The sequence below is a fragment of the Acinonyx jubatus genome, chromosome C1 (genome assembly GCF_027475565.1).
Source record: "Acinonyx jubatus isolate Ajub_Pintada_27869175 chromosome C1, VMU_Ajub_asm_v1.0, whole genome shotgun sequence".
In the NCBI taxonomy this organism is placed as follows: domain Eukaryota; kingdom Metazoa; phylum Chordata; class Mammalia; order Carnivora; family Felidae; genus Acinonyx; species Acinonyx jubatus.
In genome coordinates, this window is record NC_069381.1 from 51,754,229 (window position 1) to 51,781,206 (window position 26,978).

The window sequence follows — 26,978 nt, forward strand, 5'->3', positions numbered from 1 at the left end:
AAGTTTCTCTTCATCACTAGTTTTTGCCATTTTAATTACTATGTGTCTTGGTGTGGACCTCCTTGGGTTGATTTTGTTGGAATCTCTGTGCCTCCTGGATCTGGATTTCTGTTTCCCTCCCCTGATTTGGGAAATTTTCACCTATTATTCCTTCAAATAAAACTTCTGCCACCTTTTTTCTCTCTCTCTCCTCCTTCTGGGATCCCTGTAATGAGAATATTGTTATGCTTGATGGTGTCACTGAATTCCCTCAGTCTATTTTCATTTATTATTATTTTTGGTCTCTCTCCTGTTCAGCTTGATTGCTTTCTATTACTCAGTCCTCCAGATTGCTGGTCTGTTCTTCTGCTTTGTCTAGTCTACTATTTATTCCATCTAGTGTATTTTTTAGAAATGTTTATTTATTTTGAGAGAGAGAGAGAGCAAGTGAGCACTTGCACAAGTGGCAGGAGGGGCAGAGAGAGAGGAGAGAGAGAATTCCAAGTAGGCTTCATGCCGTCAGTGCAGACCCCCATGTGAGACTTGATACCACAAACCATGAGATCATGACCTGAGCCAAAATCAAGAGTCAGATGCCCAATCAACTGAGCCACCCAGGTGCCCCCCATCTAGTGTATTATTAATTGTAGGTACTGAGTTCTTCGTCTTTGATTGGTTCTTTATTTTTTATGTTTTCTATCTCTTTGTTGAGAGTCTCACTGAGGTCCTCTGCTCTTTTCTCAAGTCCACTGAATATCTTTATTACCATTACTTTAAATTCTCTGTCAGGCATATTACTTATCTCCATTTCATTTAGCTCTCTTGCTGTGGTTTTGTCCTGTTCTTTCATTTGGGACATATTCCTCTGTCTCCTCATGTGTGTAACTTTCTGTGCCTGTTTCCATGTGTTAGAAAATTCAGCTATGTCTCCTGGTCTTGAAAATAGTGGCTTTATGAAGAAAAGGTCCTATAGTGCTCTGCAGTGCAGTGTCCTCTGTTCACTAGAAACTGGTACTTCAGGGTTGTCACCTATGTGTGTTGCGTGAGCCCAACTGTTGTGGCTGAGCCACATTTGCCTGTATTCCACATATCTGCAATGGCTCTCTCTGCCTGTTATGGGCAGAGTTTGGTCCCTGTGTTGTTAATGGGCCAGTCAGGGGCCACCTTGGGCTTGAGCTGAGTCAGACTAGGCATTTGGTAAAGATGCAGTAGTACTGGGGCGCCTGGGTGGCTCAGTTGGTTAAGTGGCTGACTTCGGCTCAGGTCATGATCTCACAGTCCGTGAGTTCGAGCCCCGCGTCAGGCTCTGTGCTGACAGCTCAGAGCCTGGAGCCTGTTTCAGATTCTGTGTCTCCCTCTTTCTCTGACACTCCCCCGTTCATGCTCTGTCTCTCTCTGTCTCAAAAATAAATAAACGTTAAAAAAAAAAAAAAGATGCAGTAGTACTGAACTTCAGGGCGCATTCCCTGTGTTGTTCCCTGAGACTCTCTCATTGGTGGATAGGGCTTGAAGTCAGACCTAATATCTACCCCAAGCTTGTTGTTAAGGCCCCAGTTGGACGGGCATGTGTGGTTTTCTTCCTTTCTCCCCAGTTCAGGAGTCCCTTTGGAGTGGTGGTGGCCCATTGGGGCTGCTTGCACACTTCCAGGTTTGTGGCACCACTTTGGATGGGCTTTGGTCAAGGGTGTATTCAAGGGGGCAGGTTAACAGGAGAATGTGGAGGTGGGGAGTGCAGTGTTAGCAGTGTTTGGGCAGGTGTGTGGTGTGAGGGGTACCAGAACCAGGTCAGGCAGGAGGAGGCATGTCTGCAGGAGAACTCAGGGCCTGGGTGCCCTATTAAGTTAGGTAGAAAGTGTTGGTACTGTGCTGGTTCCTGCAGGTGTCCATGTGTCTAGGCTGAGGGGCAAGGGAAGGCAATGGCACCTACCAGTTCTTTTGTTCTTAGAAAAGTCTCTCAAAGTTCTCTGTACCTCCAGCACATGATCTGAGATTAGTAAAAAAAAAAAAAATCTCCCTCCTGTATACACCAGGCATTTTTCAAGCTGTTGCTTCTATGCTGTAATTTCATGAGGCTGTTTGTTGTGCTGTCTCTTTAAGGGCAGGGACTCCGTTTCTTCTCACTCTCCTGGCTCTCCCAGAGCTGAGCCTACTGATTTTTAAAGTTCCATGCTAAAGTTACTGCTAAGTGTAAGAACTCATGAAATTATGCTCCTCTGGCTTTGAAAGCTTTATGTTAATGGGGATTCATCTTCTCTGTGTGGGCTAGCCAGTGTGACAGTCTGTTTCTTCCCCCTCTCCATTACTGCTGTGTCCCTCCCTCCTAAGGACAGTCCCATTGGTCCTTTTAGCTCTGCCCTTCCTAGCCTTTTCAATATGGCCTCTTCTCTACATGTAGCTGTGGAGCATGAATCCATTCTGCCAGTCTTCAGGTTGCTTTCTGGGTTATTTATGCTGATGTGGGTGTTATTTAATTGTGTCTGTGGGATGAGGTGAGCTTTGGGTCCTCCTACTCCACTATCTTCCCCAGAAGTCCCTCTTTTTCCTTATTATTAAGTTTTGAATATCCTTTATAAATTCTGGGTATAAGTCCTTTATCAGATATATGACTTACAAATATTTTCTCTCAGTCTATGGCCTATCTTTTCATCTTTCAACAGTGTCCTTTGAAAAGGAGGAGTTCTTAATTTAGATAAAGTCAAATTTATAAATTTTTTTATGGATTGTGCTTTTGGTCAATAATTTAAAAATATTTGCCTATTCCAAGGTCACAAAGTTTTCTCCTATATTTTTACATTTTTTTCTATAGAATTTAAAAATTATTTGCCAATATTTAAAAGTTAGATGATTTTATGTAACAAACTTGAGTGGCGCCTGGGTGGCTCAGTCAGTTAAGCATCCGACTTTGGCTCAGGTCATGATCTCAGGGTCCATGAGTTTGAGCCCTGTGCCAGGCTCTGTGCTGGCAGCCTGGATCCTGCTTCGGATTCTGTGTCTTTCTCTCTCTCCCTCCCTGCCCCTCCCCTGTGCATGCTCTGTCTCTCTCTCTCTCTCTCAAAAATAAACAAACATTAAAAAAAATTTTTTTAAATAAACATGAAATTCTAGTTTGTCTAAGAAACAGAAAATCTGGGTATACTGGCCTGCATTCCCACATGATGGTGCTCCATAGGACCTAAATGATGCTCTGGTCTACCTAGGTCCCACTGCACTGGACTCCTTCATTTCCATTCCCAGCCTTGCTACTCTTGGTGCATAGATCTCTTACCCCAGTGCTACATGCCCTCTATCACCCTTTGCAATGTTAAGCCTCAGCAATTCTATAAATATTCTATTTATTATTACGTATGAGCCTCCTTCAGGAGGTTAAGCGAATGAGCTACTCTGCAGCGGACCTGGAATCAACCTTGAGATTCTGGAAGGATCACTGTAGTTAGTATCTTCACTTCTGCCACAGGAGTGTGGCTTAACAATCTGGGGAAATTTTTGAAATAGTTTAAACCTGAAAGTGATGATTTGAGCTCTGGGCATCTACCTACTCCCAAGTCTTTCTCATTTGTTTTCTGCTGTAAATTAAAAAAAACTTCAAGTGTAAGTATATACCATTAAAATGTACATTATTTTAATATGTGCAGTTTGTTATGTTTTCAAAATTATTAACTACCACCTTAATTATGATATATAACATTTCCATCACCAGAAAAATTTCCCTCCTGTCCCTCTCCAGTTTATCCATGGGAGAAATAGAGAGGTATCCTAGCTCCCCATCTAGAGTCAAGCACTTATAAAACACCTAACTGTAGCTGAATTTTGTGTGTTCTTGAAATGTAAAAAAAATGACCCATAGAGTAAGTACTCTTCTGTGTCTGACTTCTTATTCTGAGCATAATATTTTTGAAATTTATCCATGCTGTTGCATCCTTTGGCCACCTCTTCCTTTTTTTATTAATTATTATGCCATAAGATGGCATTATTATGCCATTATTAATTACTATGCCATAAGATGAGTTTGCCACATTTTATTTATATTTCTGTTGATGGACATTTGGTTGTTTCCAAAGTTTCACTGTTATGAATAAACCTGCAATGAATATTGGTATATAAACATTTGTACATACATTTTTATTTTCTTTTGGGTAAGTAGCTCTGAATGAAATGGTTCAATTTTAAGTAGGTATATATTTAGCTTTATAAAATGCTCTTAAAACTTTACCATAGTGGTTACAACATTTTTTACTCTTATCAGCAATATATGAGAAACCCAGTGGGTTTCAGGCTCTTAACATTTGGTGTTTTAGTCTCTCTAATTTTGGCCATTGCTAGTGGATATGTGAATAGCTTATTGTGATTTTAATTTGCATTTTCCTGATGACTAATGATGTTGAGCATTTTTCTGTGAGTTATTGATCATTCACTGAAAGGTGTCTTTTGATGAGCAAACGCTTTTAATTTTGTTGAATTCTAATTTATCAATTTTCTCTTTTAGAATTTCTTGTTTCCCTGTCCAAAGAAATCTTTGCTTAGCCCCTATTTACAAAGATATTAATGTATATTTTATCCTAAGAGCTTTATAATTTAGCTTTTACATTTAAGCCCTAATTCATCTCAAATTAGTTTTTTTATAGCATAAAGCACAGATAAGATTCACTTTTTTCCCCAGCACAATTTGTTAGACTTTCCTTTTTTCATTGAATTGCACTGCTGCCTTTGCAAAAAGAATTCAATTGTCAGTATATGTGTGAGACTATTCTGGACCCTCTATTGTTTTGTTTTGTTTTGCTTTGGTTTTTGGACTCTATTCCTTTTTATTTATATATTTTTCTGCCTCTATGACATATTTACAGTATTTTTCCAACCTACAAGCATGATATAGCATTCTATCTATTTAGGTCTTCTTTAATTTCTCTCAATAATGTGTTGTAGTTTTTCAATGCAGAGGTCTTTTTATTTTTGTTAAATTTATTCATAGATTCTTTATGTCCTTTGGTGCTATTATAAATGGAATTTATTTTAAAATTTAATTTCCACTTGCTTGTTGCTAAAAGACAGACATACAATGGCTTTTTATATATATTGGTCCTGTATACTGAGACCTTGCTAAATTCATTTGCCCAATTCAGTACTAGGGTTTTAAACATTGTATTGTTGATTCTTTTGGGTGTTCTATGTCTGCCTCATGTTGCCTCCAAATAAAGACAATTTTATTTTTTCCCCAATATTTATGTCTTTTATTGATCTTGTGTTATGACACTGGCAAGCACATTAATGTGATATTGAATAGAAATGGTGAGATTCTACATCCTTGCTTTGTCCCCCATATTAAGGGGAACATGTTTGATATTTCACCATTAATCATGATGTTAGCTATAGATTTTCCTTCTATCAGATTGAGGAGGTTCTCTTTTATTTACAGTTTTATAAGATATTTCTTTTAAAATCACAAATGCCTGTTGGAGTTTTTCAAGTGCTTTTTCTTTAACTATTGAGCTCATTAAATAATTTTATCTTTAACTCTGTTAATTACATTGATTAGATTTGTGAATTACATTATTTTAGAAAGTCAAAGCGACCTTGCATTACTGGGATAAACCCAACTTAGTCACAATATATTATCCTTTTTATATTATTGAATTTAATTTGCTAATATTTTGTTAGAGTTTTATATCTAGTTCATGAGAGATATTGGTTTGAATATTTCCTTTCTTGAAATATCTTTTATCAGGCTTTGATATTAAGGCCATGTAGCTTATAAAATAAGTTAGAAAGTGTTCTCTGTTCTCTATTCCTCTATTTTGTAAAAGAGTTTGTGTAGTATTGGTATTATTTCTTCTTTAAATGTTGAATAGAATTTACCTATAAAGCTATCTAGGCTAGGGATTTTCTTTATGGAGAGGTTTTAAGTGAAGAATTCAATTTTCTTTCATAGGTACACAGCTATCTAAATCTATCAGTTGTGTTAAGGTGTGGTATTCAAAACATTCATTTATTTCATCTACCTTGTTTAATGGGTTAGCATGAAGTTCTCCTTTAATGTATCTAGGATCTGATCTTGATGTTGGTAATTTGTGGATTCATTTCTCTTATTTATTATTTTTTTAGATTTTATTTTCAAGTAATCTCTACACCCAATGTGGCTCTAATTTACAGCCCCAAGATTAAGAGTTGCACACTCCATGGACTGAGCCAGCCAGGCACCCCACCTTTTCTCTGATTTTTATTAATCAAAATCATTAGCAGTTTATCAATTGTATTAATACTTTCAAAGAACCAACTTTTTGCTTGGTTGATTTTCTCTATTATTTGTCTTCTATCTCATTGAATTTTAAAAATCCTTATTACTTTCTTCTGCTTACTTTAGGCTTTTTTTTTTTTCTTCTTTCTTTTCTAGCTTAGAAGCTTAGATCATGATTTTAGATCTTTCTTCTTTTCTTTTCTTTCTTTTTTTTAAGGAGAAAACTCATTTAAGAAAATTATTTATTGGGAGAGAGAGAGAGCATGAGCAGGGAAGGGTAGAGAGAGAAGGAGAGAGATTCCCAAGCAGGCTCTCCACTATCAGCACAGAGCCTGACACGGGGCCTGACCCCATGAACCATGAGATCATGACCTGAGCCAAAATCAAGAGATGGATGTCCTACCAACTGAGCCACCCGGTTACCCCTTTTTCTTGTTTTCTAATATAAATATTTAAAGTTATGAATTTTCTCTTTATATATACAGCTTTATATGAGTTCCCCAAATTTTAATATGTGCTTTCCTTATCATTTAGTTCAATATATTTTCTAATTTTCCTTGTGAATTGTTCTTTGATCCCAAGGTTATTAAAAATGTTAATTGCCAAAGTTCTATGGATTTTCTACATATATTTTATTATTAATTTCTAAATTATTTGACTTGTGGTCAGAGAATAGACTATGGCTTCAATATTTTGATTTATCAGACATATTTTATTGCTCAGCGTATGGTCTTTCTGGATGAATATTCTGTAAGTGCTTAAAAAGAATGTGTATTCTTAGTTGTTGGATCTAATGTTCCATAACATCTACTAAATCAAGCTGGTTGATAGTGTTCACATTTTTTATATTATGATTATCTATTTTCTTTTTTTATCAATTACTAAGAGAGAAGTATTCAAGTGTCCAACTATGATTGTTCATTTTCTGTTCTCCCTCTACTTTTGTCAGTTGTTGCTTCCCATATGCCTTAAAACTCTATCAGTAGGAACATACACATTTAGGAATATATACACATAAACATACAGAAATTTGGGATTTTTAATGTGTTTTTGATGAATTGGTTCTTTTATCATTATGAAATACCCCTCTTTATCTCTAATGATATCTTTGTTTTGAGGACTATTTTGTCTGATAAAAGTAAAGCCATACTAATGTTTTAAAGTTACTGTTGTGTGGTATATCTTTTCTATGTTTTTGTTTTCAACCTGTGATTTTATATTTCACCTGTATGTATCTCTTGAATACAACAGATAGGAAATTTGTGCCTCCCCTCCTCATAACATTGGACTTTGCCCCCATAGAAGGAACATTTCCACTAGGCTCACGATATGAGTCCTATTAAATTTTAAGCTGCTGTCTAGTTACTTTGGATTCCTCCTGCCAAGAGACCAGTAGGTAAATATCAGAGTTATCATCCTGGCAGGAGTAATTGGCACTGATCATCAGGAAGAGGATGCTGTTTTTTTGAAAGTGTATAATTTTTTTATTGCTCATGGAATGGCCACACAGAATCCTAGAGTCTATACTGAGTCTCCTGCTGAAGGTTGCCATTAACTTCATAGAACATCTTTTCCTGCCATAGATATCCTCCAATAACACATGGTAGACTGGGTCATATGGGCCCAAGCAGCAGGACCAGTTGCACCCCACTTGGTTCTGCAGAAGACCTTTTTCTTTTGTATGGCTGCTGCACTGTTGTAGGGACCTTCTTCCTGAGGATCTGGCCTCTCATTTAGTCAGTTGAGTTCTGGTTAGAACTGGTCCTGGCCTAGAACGCTGGCTGAGGTACCATGAATTTTTACTGGGGGAGCTGCCCTGTGCCTCCTAATCATCCATCCTTGATTTCTTTTGGCTGGATGGTTTAACAATGCGTTTGGTTGGCTGCCCCTATATCTTGCTTCTAGGATGCTGTGTTCTATTAAACATCTCCATAACTCTGTGAGCCCGGCTTCCTTGACTGCCCCTCCAAATTCACTTCTCATCATAATAATTGTGTCTATGTTGTGTCTTCAGGTAAGCACTTCCTTTATTTGGAGATATTATAATCCCTATTACTATCAACAATCCCAGTCTTATAACAGCATCTTTTACTCTGGCCTGCAGAGGAGGGCCACCACTGAGCATCTCAGTGATTCTGGTGTCCTACCATCACCCACCTTCTTGCCCATACCTACCCCTTGATTTCAATTCTTTCTTTCAGTATTTATCTTCATGATCTTAACTAACATACAGCTACAGCTTGATGTTTCAGTTTTAGTCATTATGTATTGACTGTTCACCATGAAATGTGAGGGCTCATAATCATCACCACCACCACCACCATCACCACACACTTCCCATCCTCCCACTCTTCCAACATAATTAATTATAATTTTGACTAGATTTAGTGTTTGCAGTATTATGTCTATGCAATTATAGCCACAGCTAAACCATGCAACATACTGTGTTTATTTTTCCTTTTCTGTACATACTTTTGTATTCCAAAGAGTAAATAATTGCTTATATTTTTGTTTATTTATTTTTATATATGTTTACCACCAATTCATCCCTAAATTTCCTCAAAAGCAAATGTTTCTCTCAGGCTAAATCTACCGAAGAGTCTCTCAGATGATGCTTTTTCTCTCAGGGTCTTAAGACCTCTTCCAGGCTTGGCTAAATCTTTCTAATCAGTTATTCAGTTTTCCTCCTGGAACATGCTTACATTGTCATGAAATTCCTTTCTTCCCTCTTTTTCCTAGATTCCATGTGGTTTTTTTTTTCTGTGTTTACTTCGTGAATAGCTGGCATATATTCTCTGGTAGTGTCCTTAGAGTGTGTGGCAGGCTGAGTAATGACTCCCCATAGATCTTTATGTCCTAATTCCAAGAACATAGCAAAAGAGACTTTACAGATGTAAGTTGTGGATTTTGTAATGAGGAGATTATTCTGGGTTATCCAAGTGTGTCCTACGTAACCACAAAGGTCCTTATAAGGGAGGAGATGTGAATATGGAAGCACAGAGAGATTTGAAAAATGCTACACTGCTGGCTTTGAAGATGGAGGAAGGGGCCATGAATCAAGGAATGCAAAGCATGGAGCTCTAGAAGCTTAATAAAACATATTCTCCCCTGGAGCCTCCAGAAAGAATCATCCCTGCCGACACTTTGACTTTAGACTAATAAAACTGATTTTGGACTTATGGCCTACCATACTAAGAGAATGAATGTGTATTGTTTTAAACCACCAAGTTTGTGGTAATTTGTTACAGAAGTCATGAGAAACTAACCCAGAATACATAGAAGATACTTTTGAGCCTTTGCATATTCCAGATGTTCTTCTCTCACTCTAGGTGATACTTTAGCTGAGTATAGAATTCTAAGTAGGAAATAATTTTCCGTGAGAATTTTTAAAGCATTTTTCCAAGGCCATTCCTTTTCAGAAATGTTTCTCTCAGGTCTAAATCTACCTAAGAATCTATCAGATGATGCTTTTTCTCTCAGAGTCTTAAGACCTCTTCCAGCCTTGGCTATAATTATTTTTAATTTCCAGGACTATTGTGGTCCACTGCCTCTTCCTCCCCCTCCCTACCCCCTAATCCTCTTCTTACACGCATATTTTATATGTGTGTAAATTTTCTTATATCTAAATAGTCTGTTGCTTCCAAGTTGCTCTTTCCCTATTTATTTTTATATTTTATGTTTAGAACCTTTCCTCAGATGGTGTTCTTTGACTGTCAGCATGTATTGCTTTAAACATTTATTGAGGTAGAATTCGCATACACTAAACTAACTATATTTAAAGTGCGCAATTTTTTTAACTTGTTTTATTTTTTATTTTTTTAAATTTACATCCAAATTAGTTAGCATATAGTGCAACAGTGATTTCAGGAGTAGATTCCTTAGTGCCCATTACCCATTTAGCTCATCCCCCCTCCCACAACCCCTCCGGTAACCCTCAGTTTGTTCCCCATATTTATGAGTCTCTTCTGTTTTGTCCCCCCCTGTTTTTATATTATTTTTGTTTCCCTTCCCTTATATTCATCTGTTTTGTCTTTTAAAGTCCTCATATGAGTGAAGTCATATGATGTTTGTCTTTCTTTGACTGACTAATTTCACTTAGCGTAACACCCTCCAGTTCTATCCACGTAGTTGCAAATGGCAAGATTTCATTCTTTTTGATTGCCGAGTAATACTCCATTTATATATATATACCACATCTTCTTTATCCATTCATCCATCGATGGACATTTGGGCTCTTTCCATACTTTGGCTATTGTTGATAGTGCTGCTATGAAATTGGGGGTGCATGTGCCCCTTCTAAACAGCACACCTGTATCCCGTGGATAAATGCCTAGTAGTGCAGTTGCTGGGTTGTAGGGTAGTTCTATTTTTAGCTTTTTGAGGAACCTCCATACTGTTTTCCAGAGTGGCTGCACCAGCTTGCATTCCCACCAACAATGCAAAAGAGATCCTCTTTCTCCGCATCCTCACCAACATCTGTTGTTGCCTGAGTTGTTCATGTTAGCCATTCTAACAGGTGTAAGGTGGTACCTCATTGTGGTTTTGATTTGTATTTCCCAGATGATGAGTGAAGTTGAGCATTTTTTCATGTGTCGGTTGGCCATCTGGATGTCTTCTTTGGAGAAGTGTCTATTCATGTCTTTTGCCCATTTCTTCACTGAATGATTTGTTTTTTTGGGTGGTGAGTTTGATGAGTTCTTTATAGATTTTGGATACTAACCCTTTCTCTGATATGTCATTTGCAAATATCTTCTCCCATTCTGTTGGTTGCCTTTTAGTTTTGCTGATTGTTTCCTTCACTGTGCAGAAGCTTTTCATTTTGTTGAGGTCCCAGTACTGCATTTTTGCTTTTGTTTCCCTTGCCTCCAGAGATGTGTTGAGTAAGAAGTTGCTGCGGCCAAGATCAAAGAGATTTTTGCCTGCTTTTTCCTCGAGGATTTTGATGGCTTCCTGTCTTACATTGATGTCTTTCATGAGTTTATTTTTGTGTATGGTGTAAGAAAGTGGTCCAGGTTTATTCTTCTGCATGTCGCTGTCCAGTTTTCCCAGCGCCACTTGTTGAAGAGACTGTCTTTATTCCATCAGATTTCTTTCCTGCTTTGTCAAAGATTAGTTGGCCATACATTTGTGGGTCCATTTCTGGGTTCTCTATTCTGTTCCAATGATCTGATTGTCTGTTCTTGTGCCAATGCCATACTGTTTTGGTGATTACAGCTTTGTAATACAGCTTGAAGTCTGGGATCGTGATGCCTCCTGTTTGGTTTTCTTGCTTCAAGATTGCTTTGGCTATTCGGGGTCTTTTCTGGTTCCATACAAATTTTAGGATTATTTGTTCTAGCTCTGTGAAGAATTGTGATGTTATTTTGATAGGGATTACATTGAATATGTAGATTCTGGTGTTATTTTGATAGGGGTTGTATTGAATATGTAGATTGCTTTGGGTAGTATCGACATTTTAACAATATTTGTTCTTCCTATCCAGGAGCATGGAATCTTTTTCCATTTTTTTTGTGTCTTCTTCAATTTCTCTTATAAGCTTTCTATAGTTTTCAGTATATAGATTTTTCACCTTTTTGGTTAGATTTATTGCTACGTATTTTATGGTTTTTTGTGCAACCGTAAATGGGATCGATTCCTTGATTTCTCTTTCTGTCACTTCATTGTTGGTGTATAGGAATGCAACTGATTTCTCTGTATTGATTTTATATCCTGCAACTTTGCTGAATTCATGAATCAGTTCTAGCAGTTTTTTGGTGGAATCTTTAGGGTTTTCCATATAGAGTATCATGTCATCTGTGAAGAGTGAAAGTCTGACTTCCTCCTGGCCAATTTGGTTGCCTTTTATTTCTTTGTGTTGTCTGATTGCAGAGGCTAAGAATTCCAATACTATGTTGAATAACAGTGGCAAGAGTGGACATCTCTGTCTTGTTCCTGACCTTAGGGGGAAAGCTCTCATTTTTTCCCCATTGAGGATGATATTAGCATTGGGTCATTCATATATGGCTTTTATGATCTCGAGGTATGCTCCTTCTATCCTAGTTTCTTGAGGGTTTTTATCAAGTAAGGATGCTGTATTTTGTCAAATGCTTTCTCTGCATCTATTGAGAGGATCATATGGTTCTTGTCCTTTCTTTTATTGATGTGATGAATCACGTTAATTGTTTTGCAGATATTGAACCAGACCTGCATCCCAGGTACAAATCCCACTTGGTCGTGGTGAATAATTTTTTAATGTATTGTTGGATCCAGTTGGCTAATATCTTGTTGAGGATTTTTGCATCCATGTTCATTGGGAAAATTGGTCTATAATTCTCCTTTTTAGTGGGGTCTCTGTCTGGTTTTGGAATCAAGGTAATGCTGGCTTCATAGAAAGAGTTTGGAAGTTTTCCTTCCATTTCTAAAGTGTGCAATTTGATGAACATGTCAGTTACCAATTTATTGCTCTGAGTTCTGAGTGCATCTGTCAATAAATACTCTATGATAAACAATGGAATTTCTTTAAGCATTTCTCCTTTAAAGTGAGATTTTTCAGTAGTAGGCTCTGAAGGGACATTGCAGGAGTAAGGTTTCTCAGTTTTTCCAGAATGGGTCAAGTGGTGTGGATGTGAGAACATCGGCAGAGGAGGCCCCAGCACAGGCCCTGAACCTGATTTTTCTGTCACTTTCTTGCCTTGGCCTGATAATTTTTTTTGCAGCCTTCTCAACATGGAAACCAAAACCCCAGTATGCTTGTATGTAGTCACCTTTGTCACAGAGGGTCATGCACTGAGCAGCTCTTCCTTTGTAATTTCCCTAAGCCTACCCATGGCTCCAAGGGTTAGAGGGATATACACAGAGCTTCTGTTCCCTCTGCAAGCCCCACACTGCCCACACATACTGAAGGCCTTCTGTCCACACCAGTGCACATCCCCGTGCCATTGTGGTTTTCCTTCCCTGCTCTACAGGGAGGGGCCTATTGCTTGCTTTAGTCTGGGCAAGCCACTGAACTTCTCTGCTATCTAGGGGCTGAACCACACCTTCTCTAGTGAGGTCTGAACCCCTTCTAAGTTTGTCGTCCTTGGAAACAAATTTCCCTTCCCTCAGCCTTAGGGTAACATATAGAGTTTCCCTATATCTTAAGTTACTCTTTTATCATAGCTAATCATGGGTAGTATGATTAACTTTTTCTTAAACTTCTCTTATTTAATTTACTGTGTGGTTTCTAGCTCTTCATTGGACCCAGCCTGCTACAATGAGTTTTGACATATGTATATATCTGTGAAACCATCACCACATTCAAGGTAGTAAATATAATCATCACTCCTATGTCATGTCCTTATCCCTGTTTGTCATCTGTCCTTCTGTTTCTCTGTTCCCAGATAAACAGTGATCTACTTTTTGTCTCTATAGATTAGTTTGCATTTTCTAGAATTTTATATAAGTGGAGTCATGTAGTATATATTCTTTAAAAAATCAAGCTTCTTTTACTCAGCATAATTATTTTTATATCCATCCATGTTTTTATATGTATTAATAACACTCCTTTTTTATTGATGAGTAGTGTTTCATTGTATAAGCACATCAGGGTTTATCCATTTGCCTGTTGCTGGACATTTGGGCTGTTCACAGTTTTGGGCCATTACAAATAAAGTTGCTATAAATTTTCATGTGAAGTCTTTTTGGAGGGTGTGGGGACCTATTTGATCCAGGTACTTTATTTTATTGTTGAGAAAATTGAGATTCAGAGACGTGAAATGACTTGCTTAAAGGCATATAACGATCCATGATAGAGCTTGGAATTCAATGCAGTTCTGCCCATCATCAGTAAATTGTTTTTACTCACTTGACTATATCATTCATATTGACATAACTTGGATTAATTAATTCAAAAACTATTTACTTGGCATCTATTAATTTAAACTTTCATTAGTTACATAGGCAATAGGAATAGTTAGGGTGATTCACTAGGATATTGGTTTAGGCTCAATTGGTAGAGAATGTGACTCGATCTCGGTGTCATGGGTTCAAGCCCTACGCTGGGTGTAGAGCTTACTTAAAAAAATAAAATAAATGCTTTTCTGTAGTATTTTATCAGGCCTATGCTATGTGAAAATAAGTTTGGTACTTTTTCAGGACTCCGAGATGATATCCAAACCAACATTTTAGGAAGGAGTTTAATTACCTCCACCTGAGGAGGCTCTGTTAATTTCCTGGAACAAAGACTGTTCTTGATGACCTCTTTCCTTGATACTTAAAATATACTCTATTCTAAACATTTTGATAGAAGACACATTTTAAGTTTAAAATATGATCATTGTATTCAGAGCACAGGATTATATAAGTCCCTGAATTGGAAGTCAAGTTTGGAAAATATAACCATCATAAATGTATGCTAACAGAGTACATTAAAGCGTGTAAGATCAGTTGTCTGAGTCTAGTTCATGATGGGGCTGAGAACAGACATGTTTGCTGCTGTAGGCCTGCGCGGACTAGAGATGGGAAGACTTGGAATTAAAGCTTCCCGCTGGGACTGGGTCAGGTATCAGGTAATGGGCAGGTGTCCAATCCAGCAGACATAATCCCGAGCCCAGAGGGTTTAGATGACAATTGTGCTATAACTGAGGTGTTAATTGAGACAGTTCTCTGAATAAGGTCTTCCAAAAGGAGAAGGGAAGAATTTGTCAGTGCCCATCTAATCTTGTCTGGGAGCCAGAGTAACCTGATTTTGGTGCAACTGTACCTGATATCCAGTGGAAATAGGTACAGAGAAGAAAAGTATATCTAATTACTTTTAAAAAAAGCCTCTAAGACTATCCAGTGCCCTTTATTCATGTTCTTTGTTCATCAAAACCCCTTTTCTCTTGATTTGTTCCATATGAAAGTCTTTGTACAGACGTATGTTTTGATTTGTCTTGGGTAAATACCTAGAAGTAGAATAGCTGGACCATATGGTAGATACAAGTTTAGCTTTTAACTACAAAACTGTTTTCCACGGTGATTATACCATTTTACATTTCCATCAACAATGTATGAAAGCTCTACTTGCTCCACATCCTTGCCAACACTTGATATGGTTCATCTTTTTAACTTTAGCTACTTTAGTAAGTATGTAGTAATATCTCACTATGGTTTTAGATTATATTTCCTTAATTATTAATGATGTTATAAATCTTTTCAGGTATGTCTTCGCCATCTGTATTTCTTCTTCAGTGATGTTTGTTAAAATATTTTGCTCGTTTAAAAACTTAGATTTTTGTCTTATCATTGAGTAGTAAGAGTTCTTTGTATATGCTAGATGCAAGTTTCTATTTGGACATATATTTTGCAAATATTTTACCCCAATAAATTACTTTTTATTTTCGTAACCATGTCTTTTGAAAAGCAAAAGTTTTAATTTTGAAGAAGTCTAATTTAGCAATTTTTTTCTCTTGTAGTTCATGGCTTTTGTCTTTCTTTAATAAAACTTTGCCAAACCCAAGATCACCAAGATTTTCTCCTATGTTTTCTTTCAGAAGTTTTACAGGCTATACCATCTTGGTATTAGTTTTACTAACAATACCCTACTGTTCTTGAATTTCTTGTTCATACACTTCTGATGATGATACTAGGTTGAAGAGATGTTACACACACACACACACACACACACACACACACACACACACACGTGGCAGCACAAGATACAGCATGGATAAGAAGGGCACACAGACCTCAACAGGGGAGCCAATTTGTCTTTTTATCATCTTTTTTTTTACCCACATACAAATGGACCTGTGAAGCTAATGGAACAAAATACATGAAATCAAGATTGTACGAGAAATCCAGAAATTACCAAATTTCTGGTACAATCCAGATTATACTGGATATTACCAAATTTTATGCCTCTTTTGCACCCTGTAATGTAGAGGTTTGAAGAAAAAATGATAATCAACAATTTATTGAAGAGGTGCTGTGCCAAACAGTATATTGAGAACTTTATATTCAAGGTATAATGCAGATTATTTTATACTTAAAATGACTTTATATGTTGGGTCTATTATTCTCTCTTCTTTTTTTTCACATGAGAATATTATATCATAAAGAAGTAAAACAACTTGTTCAGGTCATCTAGCCAGGTCTGTTTAATGCTAGAGCCCACCACTAATAACAGCTAATAAATATTGGCTGCTTCCTATGTGGTAGATAGACATTGTGCTAAACGCTTTACAAGTATTAACCAATTAGAACACATTTTTGAAAGTACTAACTAAGTTAATCTTGGGAACAAAGCTAGATAGTAGATATGACTATTTTGCCTCTTTACAGATGAGGAAGCTGACACACCAGACTTCAGTTTTCATAGCTACTAACTGCAAAGTCAGGATTTGAATCCCTGTAATCTGGCTCCTGAGGCTTAACTTGTAACCATCATGCTACTCAGTTTCTCCAAGAAGAATAATTGGTGGCCGTATATGTTGGGTAAATCAAGCAAATGCCCCAAATGAATCTTTCTCTCCAATAACTTTTTCAAATGTGTAGTTTCTTTTACATTCCCTTTGGCACCTGCCCTCATTGCTTTGTCACTCTCCTGCTCCGTCTCCACCTTCCCACCATGACTTACCATGGTGTTGCCTTCCAAGTGTCCATGGTGATAATAAACAGAGCCATGTGTGTGCTAGTGGGAGAGGCCAGGGGAGATGGCTTCCTTCCAGAGCAGCAAGGAAGGAAGCAGGAAATGCCTCAGGAAGTACATTTGAACCTGAGCCAGGACCCTCTAAAGAGAGTGACTCCTGTTGTATTCATTAATTCATTTGTATCTACCACTGGCTTGGTTAAGGGGAGAGGGCAGGGCCATAGGAGACCCACAAGAAGAACCTTTGGATTGCCTGGGGCTTTTCAAACATCTCACCAGTTAGGGATTGTGTAGAGAGGGATGTGATTTAGGCTTGAGTCCTACTTTTTTTGCCTTAATCCTTGTGATTTTGGGCAAGTTTCTTAACCTCATTTCACTTTAGCTTGTTTGTAAAAGATAGAGACAAGACTGACCTCATAGGAATTTTGAGGGTCTACGTAAGTTCTTGTATGTATATAATAATAATATAATGACATCTAACATTTATTAAGTGCCTACTCTGTATGCGTTACTCATAAGAGCTCTTTTTATAAGATAACTCATTTACAATTCACAACAGTATGGAATAGGTACTGTTACTAGCATCACCATTTTGCAGACGAGAAAGCACATAGGCACTAAGATATTTGTCCATGGTCCCTCAGCTGAGATCAGAAAAGCCTGAGCATGAACTTGGGCAGAATCATCCTCAGCCTGTGCTCCTAAGCACTGGCATTTACTGAACTTGCATGAGTATTTCCTTTGTCCTTTAAGCAACAACAATAACAACAACAATAGCAATAACAGGAAGAGCCTTTTCTAAGCCTGTCCTTTGGGAACTGTAGGGTTATAGCTAAGTGTCAAGGGATGTGGGATGTCCAAAGGAGTGCTTACCCAGGTCTGGACTGGTTGATGTAGGTTCCAGTTTTGGCTCTGGCCAGCTGTGTGACCTTAGGCAAGGATGTTTCAACTCCCTGAGTCCCATGTTTCTCTTCTATAAAATCTTGAGCGGGGGGAGAACACTAGTTAATTTCCAAGACCCGTTTGAGCTGTCACATTCCTCACGTCTATGATTCTGTGATTAAGTCCCTGGAAGGTTTAAGTACTGATAAAAGTGCCATTAAGTTCTGTATACTCAGCACTGGCAGCCATCTGTTACCTAAGATACCTGGGACAAGCAGTTATGGAATGGGGGTTGGGGGCAGGGTGCAAGGACACGAAAGGCTCCTTGTCTGCCAACCGTGTGTTGTACTGTAGACCATGGAAGACTGGTCACCAAAGTGCGGTGTCACCGAGTTTCCTCTGATTCTGGGCCATCGTATATTGAGACTGACCATCAAAGGCAGTTTCCTAACAAGAGAACCTTGTGCAGTAAGTTCCTCAGGCAAGTGACGAGATAATTGAGACAGGATTGAATGGGTCTCAGGCAGAGGAACTTGGAGGACAGACCTATTTGGGCAATGAACTGGTTGACCCAAGGCCTCTCTGTCTGTCATTCCTTGACCTCAGGTCAGAGTGATAGAAAGGGGGAAAGCTACCGTGGCAGCTGGGGACACGCTTGCCCTGAAGTCTTGGAGACTAATAAGTGACTGTTTGTCCCACAAGGGTTAGTCATTCACCTGCCTGAAGGCAGAGGCCTGCAAGTCTAGGTAGAGTCTGTGACCTGCTGGACGTACTTTGGGCTACAAAGTCCTTGCCCTCCATGAGGTGACTGCTCATTGTAAAATCCTAAAGCTGAGTTCTTAGAGGTGATTCCTGCAGCAATAATAAGGACCACTGCCACTGACCGAGGCCTTGTTATATGCCAGGTACTGGCCAAGAACTTTTAGTCCTGTCATGGTAAAGAGACTGAGTCTTGGCTTGGCCACCTGTTGTTTGTGTGACTGCTGGCAATTCACGTACTCTTTTTTTTTGCATTTCAATTTCTAAAACTGCAATATGGGGAAAATCTATGTAAAAGCGCACAGGGATAGAAAAATTTGTAATGATTTTTTTTAAAGTGTCAATGGAAGATTTATGAGCAAATGCACACAAAGCTCTAGGCAAACAGGAAGTATTCAATAAGTGATTATCAATAGACTGGGCTTTTTGCTTCCTCTAAGGCAAGACTGACTGGTATTCCTATTGCTCTAGTATCCTCAGAGCCTAAAGCAGGGCCTGGAGCACAGCAGGTACTCACCACTTTATATGAACAAGGGGCCTCCTTATGCATCACAAAATTCATAACACTTAAGCAGGAGACACAAAATATACTGTTAGTAGGAGGTTTAATGACCCCTTTGGCCCATGGTAGAGCAGCTTAAGCCAAAGATACGGAAAACTTAAATAACATAAATGTAAAGAAGATCACATTGAGACGGTCACCCATCTCCTCATTTTGAAGATAGAAAAAGACCTTCTTTCAAGAGGTCTTGGGACATTGACAAAAACTGACCACAGAGAAATCCTCAATAAATCTCCAAAAAGGCGGAAGTACAGATGACATGGATTTCAATACAACAAAACCAGAAATTAAAGGCAAAATGGGAAAACATTTGACTTGGGTCAAAGAGGGAATCAAAAGGGAAACTGTGTGATACCATAAATGTTCTATTACCCAGGAGCACACAGCTAACTGGCAGAGCCCAGAGTGCTAGGATCTGGATCTCCTGAAGAAGCCATTCAGCCACGGACTGCTTTGCGAGTCGGGGCAAGTCTCCCTGAACCTCGGCCTCCTCCTCTGTCAAACGGCCTCGAGGGCCCCTCGGTCCCGCTGCGAGTTTGAGGCTCAGTGGGGGGAGGGGAGGTGGGTGCTCGGGAGGAGCGGGAGCCACAACGTTCTGGGAAGTCAGGGAGAGTGCGGGTGTTGAGAGGCGGCAGCAGAGGGCGCTGGGTCGCCGGCCTGGGCCCGCGTCTGCCATTGGTCCGGCTGGGGCGCTGGGCTGGAGAGTTGGTGGAAAGTGACAAGTTGAGGGAAGCTGAGAGCCAGAGAGCGAGCGCGCAGAGCGGGAGGAGCCGCAGCAGCCGCCACCAAGGGAGCCCCGGGACGGCAGCCCCCGGTCGCAGGGCGCGCTCTTCTCCGAGTCCGAGCTGGGGGCACTCGCCTTTCCGCTAGCGCGACACCCACAGCTCGGGACTGACCGGCCGGCGGAGGAGAGGCTGCAGCCGGAGGGCTGAGGAGGGACCGCGCGTACGGGGTCCAGAGGCGGCCGAGCGGAGCGAGGGAGCAGGTTAGAGGGACAAAGAACTTTGCAGACGCCCCCGGCATCCTGCGGGGAGAGCGGCCCGGACGAGGTGGCCGGGACCCCGGGCAGAGCCCGTGGATGTTCTGCGCGCGGCCTGGGAGCCGCCGCCGCCGCCGCCGCGAGAGGAGGAATGCACTGGCCGCGCCGCCGCGGGGCGCGCCCGCCGCTCCTGGCGCTGCTGGCCGCGCTGCTGCTGGCTGCGCGCGGGGCCGCTGCCCAAGGTAAGAGGCGCATCCGCCGGGTCCCGGGCCCGCCCGGCCCTCGGCGACCCCTCCAGTCCGCTGCCTGGCGCTGGGCAGCCGGGGAGCGAGCGCTGCGCCCGTCGGGGGGTGGGGCGGCCGGAGACCCGTCGGGAGGGGGGGGTCTAGCAAACGCGACTCCGGGCGCCGGGGAGGCGGGCGAGGATTTGCCCGGGAGCCCCGCTGGGGTCCGGGGGTGCGCCCGGGGGCTTCCTCCTCGGCGCCCAGCAGCAGTTGCCAGCGCTGACAGGAAGCGTGGAGGGGTTGGGGGGCGTGGGGCGATGGGGGCACTTCCGTGCCGCTGGTCCCCCAGCTTCTGGCTGGACCCCTAAAGCGCCCTAACCCGTGTTCGGGCAAGTGTGTGGAGTCCCCAAGTAGCAGCCGTCCCGGAAGGCGCGGTCCAGGATAGAGTTTGTATTTTCAGTGGTGCCCAGAGAGCCCAGGCTGTCCGCAGACCGACTCAGACAAAAGCCCTTGCCTCCTGAGGCTCGGGCGGCCTCACTTATCCACGGGCCCCGGCTCTCCTGCCTCTGGAGGCTCCCAACGTGTGCGCTGCCGCCGTCGCCGCCACTTTGTGCAAAATGTGCTGTCAGAGGCGGCCTGCTGCTCCAGAGTGCTCCGAGCGTGCACGTGTGTGTGTGTGTGTGTGTGTGTGTGTGTGTGTGTGTGTGTTACACACAAGGGGGGGAAAAGCCATCTAATGCATACTTGATTTTGGTAATCTCCAAAGACAATTGGAACAGTTAGAGAAAGACTCCACCGAAAGCCCGAGCGTCTTAGTTCGCTGCGGGAAGCTTGGATCCTCGCTGCGTCTGAGCCGGTACACAATGAGAGGGAAGAGCCCGGCTGTGCCTGTGGAGACAACCGATTCATTCTTTGGAGGTTGGAGGGGGAAAGTTGATTAAAGTCTCCGGGGTCTTGGGCCTCACTTTTAACATGCATCCCTTGAGGGGGTGCTGGAGTCCCTGAATTCTGCCCTCCCCCACTCCCAGGCCAAACCGATGCAGATAAATAGGTTTCTGCTCTTTTATCATGCATCTTTCATTTTTAAGTTAGCGCTGTGCTTCGGAAAAGAAAAGGCTTTTAGGCTATTTAGCGGTTGAGGGGGAAAGATCTATTGACTACATAGACTACACATGGCCACGGAATTAGTTTTTACTAAAATCTAGCTCGTAATTTTCGTGGTGGGACACACACTCTGAAAGCAAGTTGTGTGTGAATTTTGATTTCTTAGAGATGAGTTCGGGGAAGTTAGAACTGCGTTTTCTGAGAAATATTCCGAAATTGATCCCGTACTGTGGTTGTGGTAATCTGGAGTCTCCTCGGGGGTAAATACAGCTCCTAATTGTAATTAAGAGGTCCATCAGCAGGGAGTGCACCTTCCTGATGAAAAATCCTAATGAAATGTAAACAGCTTGGTCTCTGGGATGTTTGCTTCCTTTGGGAATGCCAAACATCTGGCCCCGTGCCACAACACCTGGATGAAAAAATAAAAACTGGGTCATGCTGCCTAAACAACAGAAACATCCTTCCCACGTCAAGTTGCCCAGCAAATTGAGATGGAGATAATCAGGGTGATTCTAGCTAAGGTAGGGCTTCTGGTGTGGGTCCTTGATTAATTTGGTTGTATCATCTCTTGACTTCTGTAACTTCGACATAACCTTTCAACAGTGGTTGCTCCAATATCATGGGGGTGGGGTGAGGGGGGGGGGAGGAGCGTACCTTTCTTTGGTCACCTGCCTTTAAATGAATGTCCATGCAATGATTTTGCTGAGTGTAAGACAGTCTTGTTATCAGCAGTCAGCCAAACTCTGTCTTGTTTAACTGTCTACAGGCTTAAAAAAAGAAAGAAAGAAAAAAGAGTATTGCCTTTTCCAAACTCTTCAATAGTGAGCTCAAATCTGTTATTATTGTCTTATTTGTCATCTTATAAATCCCTTTCCATGTTTGTGAATGCTTGATCTTTTCTCTGAGGACAAATCTTCCAGTGGAACTCAAATTTACTTTCTTGTCTGATCCAGGATTCTTAAGGTAACTGAACCAGTGGCTCAAGAGATCAGCTTAAGGGGAGATAGGTTTCAGTTACTTATTAAAAAGACGCTCGGTATTTCTCCCATCATTTTTCCATTTTGTTAGCCAGGAGGGCAAAACTTTGTATTTACTTTTGCTGGTCTATTCATTGTTGATCTCCCGGTCTACCTCCTACCTACCTAGAGCTCAACCTCTCTGGGAAGCTGAAGCCATTAATACTGTACCCAGAACTCAGGGCCTTAGGAACCCACCTGGGCCTTTCTCAGTATCCTGTGGATTCTGTGGTTTACTTCTTAGAGTCAGAGGGAGGTGGCCTGCTACTGTGTTTGCTGTCATTTCATAAACCTTCCAATGCCATTTTAATAGGTGTCTGTCCTGTCTACTTTTAGAATAGGAGTCTCTTGAGGGCAATAAGACTGTCAGCTTTCCTGGTGAAAACACTGAAAGCCAAGTCAGCCAGCCCAAATTTTATTGGAGATGCCTGAAAATCCCCCCTAGGGGAGGCACACAGAGGCCGGGTAGACAAAGGGTGTGGTGAAGCTGCCTCTGGCAGTGTGTTGGAAATATTTAATCCTCAGTATTGATTCAGCATACCTGGTAGGCTGTTTTGCTACTCTGATATTGGCACTATCTTTCTGATATTTACTTAGGAGTCTTCTTAAGAACTCAGCTTTGGTCTATATTTTCCTTTATCTATCTCCTGCATGATGAACATAGCCCTCAAATTAGACTTTAAAGTTTTTAAATGGTGTGTCACCTGCATCCATTAGTATCCATTTTGGCTGTGGTTTGATGGTGACTGCATACCCCATTTCAAATATTTTTTGAAAATTTTACGCAGCATCCTATGGGGAATGGAATGCTTTGTAGCCTGTATGTATGTTGATGTAAATGTATATCTATATATAAATGACATATGTGTACACATCTATATAGTAAGTGGCCCATAGATTCTTTTGTTGAATGAGTAGAGAATAACTTTTTTGGTTGCGTGTGGAATATTTGCTTTTCTTAATAAAAAATGCAACACGCTTTCAAGGACTTCTCCTTTTCTTGCCCCATTTTTTGGTATGAATGGAGCATAATAGGACTTAACAGTAGGGCTTAATGGTTATGAGCACAGGCATTGAAATTTAACAGACATGGGTTTGGATCTTTTCTCCGCCATGGACTGGGATAGTCAATTAGTTTTTCAGAACCTTACCAGAGTGTTAAGAGATTTAAATGCAACCTGTGTCAGGTAGTGGAGAGGAGCACCCAACTGAGAGGGTCTTAACTTGGGGTATGTGAAACTGAGGATATGCAGACCCCCCAGAAATAGTATTCAAATTTTTATGTGCATTTTTGTGGCTGTATGTTTCTGGCTATAATCTGATATTCTGGAGAAAAAAACAAAACAAAACAAACCCGAACAAACTGCAATCCCCAAAAGATAGGAACTTTTGATTTGGAGTATTTGATGGCTGGGACAGTAAGTCCACCTCCGGGTAGGTTGCAAGGAGTTGAGGGTTGGTGGTGGGTCCTGGGCCTTAGCTTAGGTCTTCACAATTCATGGAGCCTCTACCTCTCCTCCCTTTCCAGTTTCCCTCCCACCAGGCCGGCTGTTACTGGGCTTGGGAGAAGCTGAAGAATGGTGCTAAGTCGTTTGACCTCAACTAAGTATATATTTCCCTGAATCCAAGCATGCTGAGATGCTTCTGTTTATATAATTTATTTAACAAACACTTGGATAATCCTTACAATGGCCACTCACCATTCTGAGCATTTTGCAAATATTAGCTCACTGAATCCTCACCACAAATCTATGAGGGAGATGGCATAATTAGCTCATTTTAATGTAGACACAGAAAGGGTAAGTTACTTTCTTAAGGTCACATGGCTAGGAAATGGCATTGCTGGGTTTACAATCCCTGGTTTCATGCTCTTAAGTGCTGTCCTAGACAGTCTTTCCTGGTTTAAGTCTTTTTTTTTTTAATTTTTTAAATGTTTATTTATTTTTGAGAGAGAGAGAGAGAGAGAGAGAGCATGAGCAGGGGAGGGGCAGAGAGAGAGGGAGACCCAGAATCTGAAGCAGACTCCAGGTTCAGAGCTGTCAGCACAGGGCTCGAACTCATGAACCTTGAGATCATGACCTGAGCTGAAGTCAGACACTTAACCGACTGAGCCATCCAGGCATCCCTTCTGGTGTAAGTCTTAAAATTTACACTACATATGGGCCAAAGGTGCCATTTTCCCATGTTTTCTAAGAGCAATGGGATGTTTTCTTAGCTATATCTAGGGGTAATAAGAAATGATTGGAGACAGCCAATTTCAATTTTTCTTTCTGTCCTGGAGGTCCTTGAGCCAGTCTTGCTGCAACTCAGACTGGAAGGGCCTTTGGAGGTCTGCACCTCTCATCAGGAGGAATTACATTGTTGTAACGAATTGGAACTTTGATGCGGCTTGACGTGTGTGTCTGGAAGTTCCTTCCAAACAGCCATGAGATATGTCTTGATAAAGTGCCTTTGTATTTGCATCCGGGTGTACGACTGGGTTGTAGGCTGAGCAGAGGTGATTTAGTAAAGTACTCTTTAGTGGGAGAGCTGGCTTGCCAGCTTCAAGGTCCCCATGTAGACCAGACCCTGGCAAATCCAGCCCCAGTTGGGAAACACTCAGGTCTCTGAGGCCTCTTTCTCAAACAGAAGGGCCTCAACCTGGCCTTACCAATTCCCCTGGGGTGTGACAGGAGAGACTGTTCTGTAGACACACGAAGAGAAAGCAATAGTCTTCTGTGACTCTGAGAAAGTTCTCTGGAGTTGAGGGGGAGGGGATGGCAGGGGGTGGGGTAGGGTGGGGTGGGGAAAACTCTTCGAAATCCTTAACTAAATGCAGCTGCTTGTTACACGGAGCCTGACTTGCATGCCAGGAATATCTAAAAAGCTAACGAATACAAAATAAAAATAAACAGCAGTAAAAAGGCTCTCTCTTTGTTGCAGTAAGCTCGGTTGGGGTTTTCAGTTTGTTTAGGAATGGGATAATTGTGGCATCCACTTTATTTTGGTAAGGCAGTGAAACGTGGATTGATGTTATGTCACTGGGATGCTCCCACCACCTGAACTTTTTCGTTCACACCCGCCCCCCTCAGAGTGCCCAGGCATGGACATCCACCAGCCGGAGTTTCCAACTGTTGCCCCTGAGTGAATTACACTGGAAGAGGGCAGATAATTTAATGGGATAATCTTGGCAGGGCCAGCAAATTTCACACCCCATCTCTCACTAATAGAAAGGCAGTAGAAGGCTACAACATCCTCAGATGAAAAGGTTGTATAAAAAGGCTCTGCTTAACAGTAACTGTCTGTCTATAAATAAGGTTCTGTAGAGTTTTGATCCAAAAGCTGTTATTAAATACTGATAAGCCAAGCCTCATAATGTTTGGCCTCCCTACATTTCCTTTTTTTTTTTCCTTCTCTCCATAGAACCATAGATTTTTTTTTTTTAAGAGGGGGAAGAGACCTCAAAAGACCAACCAGTTCAAGCTGGTTATTTTCTCCAGTATTTCTAGATAGAAAGGACCTTCGTTTACAGCCATTTAAAAGAGGTAATGTGGAATGACAGAAATGGAATGAGATTCGGACTCTGATAGAGTAGGGTCTGAACTGGGGCTTTGCTGATTCCTGACTGTGTGACCTTAGACAAAGTTCTTTGCACTTTTGAGCCTCAGTTTCCTTGTCGGCAAAATGGAGAGTTTTTGGATTTTTGTGGGAATGTAAGGGAATAACAAACATAAAATATCTAACACAGTGCTGTGGGCTTAGTAAACACACAGTGTGTTAGCTGCTATCATTGTCAGAGGTTTGCTGGGGAAATCAGAAAATTTGGCTCCCAAACAATGGTCATTATGCTGTAAGATATGAACCAAGACTCAGAGAGCAGCTGTTTTTACCATACTTTAAGATGCTTGAGTGTTTCATTTTAGAGGGAGCTTATAGACACTCTAGAACTGAGCAGTACCCAGGTCAGTGCTGGGGACCCAGATGGGAGATTCCACAGTGCAGTTTTGCAAGCCTTAAAACAAAGGCTTTTTTCAGAACAGCGAGCTCTTTGGGGAAGAGCAACCCCTCCCTGGTGCTTGGTGTAATTCCAGAATCCTGCAATGGGGACTGTTACATTTCAGGGACCTCCACTTGTAATCTGACCGTTTTTAGCTCCAATATCCAAATAATCTTGCTGAGCACAACTTAAAAGAGAAGGATAATGGCCGGAGGAAAGAATCCTGAGGTGCTCTGTTAGCCATTTAAAATTTCTGAGTACAAAAAAATAAAAAAAAAGTTCACATTACCCAAAAAGAGAATAATGAAGTGTGGGAAGGGGGAGGGGAGATAAAAAGAACTTCTAAAGACCAAGGCAAGGGTTGTGTTTTTTATTTTTATTTTTCAACAGTAAAGTTTGTCATTCAATGCATTTCAACTAACATTTATTATTATATTTATTTTGTGCAAATATGGTGTTGGTGTCCAGGTACAAAACATTACCCTTGCCCTCAGGGGTAATGGAGGAGGGAAATTCTTACTTTTTGAAGAACCTACTATGTGCCAGGCGTAGTTCTTTATAGATGTTAGGTTTCTATGTCCCAGCAGCCCTTTGTGGCTGGACTTCTGACCCCATCTTACAGATAAGGAAATTAGTATATGTGCTACCGAAGCAAGCACTACAGATTAGGAAATTAAATC

General features: G+C 41.0%; 1 protein-coding gene across 2 annotated transcripts in view; it reads left to right on the forward strand.

Moving 5' to 3' along the window:
* Positions 1–26,978, forward strand: part of ROR1 (receptor tyrosine kinase like orphan receptor 1) — a 466,977-nt gene that overhangs the window by 52,202 nt on the left and 387,797 nt on the right. The window contains exon 1 of one of the 2 annotated variants that reach the window (XM_027058998.2): positions 20,106–20,220. The exons of the other annotated variant lie outside the window; for it this stretch is intronic. Within the exon in view, the coding sequence (XP_026914799.1) occupies positions 20,130–20,220 (91 nt within the window). The 5' untranslated portion in view covers positions 20,106–20,129. Of the gene's footprint in view, positions 1–20,105; positions 20,221–26,978 lie in introns of those variants that run through there. 2 annotated transcript variants of the gene reach the window in all.